The 2,560-nt window shown below is 47.7% G+C and overlaps 1 protein-coding gene; it reads left to right on the top strand.

Annotated features, from left to right (window-relative positions):
- Window positions 1-475: 475 nt before the first annotated feature.
- GSBLH_T00001662001 (uncharacterized protein) lies at window positions 476-2,560 on the top strand (the record flags this gene model as incomplete). XM_013040089.1 has 8 exons in its annotated part: window positions 476-667; window positions 1,103-1,319; window positions 1,350-1,405; window positions 1,435-1,655; window positions 1,687-1,774; window positions 1,804-1,925; window positions 1,957-2,047; window positions 2,079-2,560. The coding sequence occupies 8 exons, from the start codon at window positions 476-478 to the stop codon at window positions 2,280-2,282; spliced, it is 1,191 nt and encodes a 396-aa protein (XP_012895543.1). The 3' UTR covers window positions 2,283-2,560.

Raw genomic sequence — 2,560 nt, 5'->3', positions numbered from 1 at the left:
TCGTAGAAGATATGGAAGAGACATTTATATTCTGTATGTACTGGAGTTTTAGGTAACTGATAGTTCCTTATACTTGCTCTATTTTGATCCTAATCTTCTTAATCTGCCATCTGAAGACATTCAAAAAAGGATTTCATTTTGTGGCCTAACGGAGGGTGAAATGGAGGAAGTGGCCAACTCTCTATCCAAGTATTCGAAGCTGCATTACTACTTCGAGAAGCCAAACATTAGCAAATATGTGATCCTTGCATTCTCTCTCCTTCTTGTTGTCTGGTTTTGGAAGAGAGTATCCTCAAAGAAGGAGACCGACATATTCCCGACCATATCCGTGGATCCTCCGCGTTCTGTTTATATGTAGTACATTCCTGAAAAAAACATCGAGACCCGTTTTAGCGATGTGATTGGATTGGGCGAATCGCTGGATGAAGTCAAGTTGTTGGTGAAGTATCTCCAGGATCCCTCCGAGTTCAAGCTGATGGGAATCAAACAACCTACTGGTGTGCTGCTGACGGGGCCTCCGGGGACGGGAAAGACGTTGCTGGCGCGAGCGATTGCTGGCGAAGCGTCAGTTCCATTCTTTTTCGTTTCTGGATCGGAGTTTGATGAGATATTTGTGGGCATGGGCGCGAGGCGAGTGCGGAAACTGTTCGAAGATGCGAGGAAGCATGTAGGTGTTGATAGAATTGAAATGGGCGGAGCATCGATTTGAAGTGAGTTGGAGTGAGTGAATGGGATGTTGTGTGTGTGAGTGAATGGGATGTTGTGTGTGTGAGTGAATGGGATGTTGTGTGTGTGAGTGAATGGGATGTTGTGTGTGTGAGTGAATGGGATGTTGTGTGTGTGAGTGAATGGGATGTTGTGTGTGTGAGTGTGTGCAAGTTAAGTTGGATTGCTGCGTTTTCAAGTGTTGTGTGTGTGTATGGATGTAGAAATGAGTTTGCTCAGCCATGATATTCGAGTTTGCTCATTCATGACCATGGTATTTTTTTAACTGAGTGTGATGACAGTAATACTATTCATTCTCTTAACACCGCACTTTCTCTTCTCTAATGCAGAATGCTCTCCTCTCTCCCACCCCGCTCCATTTGCTCATCTCTTCTAGGCTCCCTGCATTGTATTCATCGACGAAATCGATGCCGTCGGTCTCAAGCGTTCCTTTTACAGCAGCGGATCCGGCCGCCAAACCGTCAATCAGCTCCTCAACGAAATCGGAGGTTTCCGCGACGACGAAGGCATTCTGGTCATCGCGGCCACCAATCTGAAGCACGTTCTCGATCCTGCACTCATCCGTCCCGGACGATTTGACGTGGAGATTCAAAGTATTTTTCAATTTGCGCATTGAATCATAGCGTCATTACCCGATCGCGAAGCACGCGAAACTCTGCTGAAGAAGATCACATCGAAGGTAGAAAGCATCGCATCTCTTTGCCGTAGTCGCGCCTCTCCGAAGACGTGAATCTCGAAGTCCTTTCTCGCCTAACGATTGGATTTTCTGGCGCAGAGCTGGAGAGTCTGATCAACGTCGCTGCAATGATCTCCGTGTCGAACGGTTCGCAAGATATCAAGTTCGAGCACATCCAGGAAGCCTTGGACCGCATTCAGATCGGCTCCAAGCAAGTTCTCGGAGATGATAAGCAAGCGATTCGAAACACCATGTTCCCTCCTTTTTTCTCCGTTTTTATGTAGAATCCACGAGTGCGGCCATGCTCTGGTTTCTCTCCTCACCGACGGAACGCTTCCGATCGGAAAAATCACTATCATTCCTCGCGGTAATGTAGGAATAGCGCGCCGAATTGACACAAGGCTCTGGGCTATGTCACCCATGTTCTGGGCGAGGAAGAACTGTATTCGCGGTCCAAGAAGCAGCTGCTTGCGAGCATCGATGTGGCTATGGGAGGCCGAGCAGCGGAGGAGGTTTTTTTTGGGTAGTTTGCTTGGATTTACGTCCAACTGTAGAAAAGATCGCGTGACTACTGGAGCGGAAAACGACCTTCAGCAAGCATCGCAGATGGCGAGGAAAGCGGTGTACGAATGGGGAATGGGCAGCGTAGGGCAGGATGACTGTGTGCATACACTAGACAATCCGCGTACGAACGGGAGTTGATCGGTTCACACACGATCCGCTCCCGAACTATTCGGAAGCTACCAAGCGAAAGAACGACTTGGAGATCGAAGAAATCCTCTCGGAGAGCTACAACCGCGCAAAGTCCCTCATCGAGAACAATAAGCACATTTTGCTAAAACTGGCTGATGTAGGCTCCGTTTGCTTTCTAGTGAAGTAGGCCGTGGAGGAACACGAAACCATTTCGGGGGAGGATGCTCAGCGAATCATCAAAGGAGAAATGCTCGAACTCAAGGCAAAAAAGCAAGCGGAGGGTGCTGAGAAGGAAAATACGCTCAATAGTAATACCCAGGTCAAAGGCAAAGATGCGGTGGATATCGACAAGTTTGCTACGGAGATTGCAAAGGCGATGGTTCAGCTACGGTGTGATCAAGAGAAGGAAATATTTGATAAGTTATGGCAAAGGGGCAAGCATTAAAAGTGGATATACTTTGATTA

Source organism: Blastocystis hominis (assembly GCF_000151665.1).
Source record: "Blastocystis hominis, Singapore isolate B (sub-type 7) whole genome shotgun sequence assembly, scaffold_13".
NCBI lineage: Eukaryota > Bigyra > Opalinata > Blastocystidae > Blastocystis > Blastocystis hominis.
This window is presented reverse-complemented; position numbering and strand designations above follow the sequence as displayed.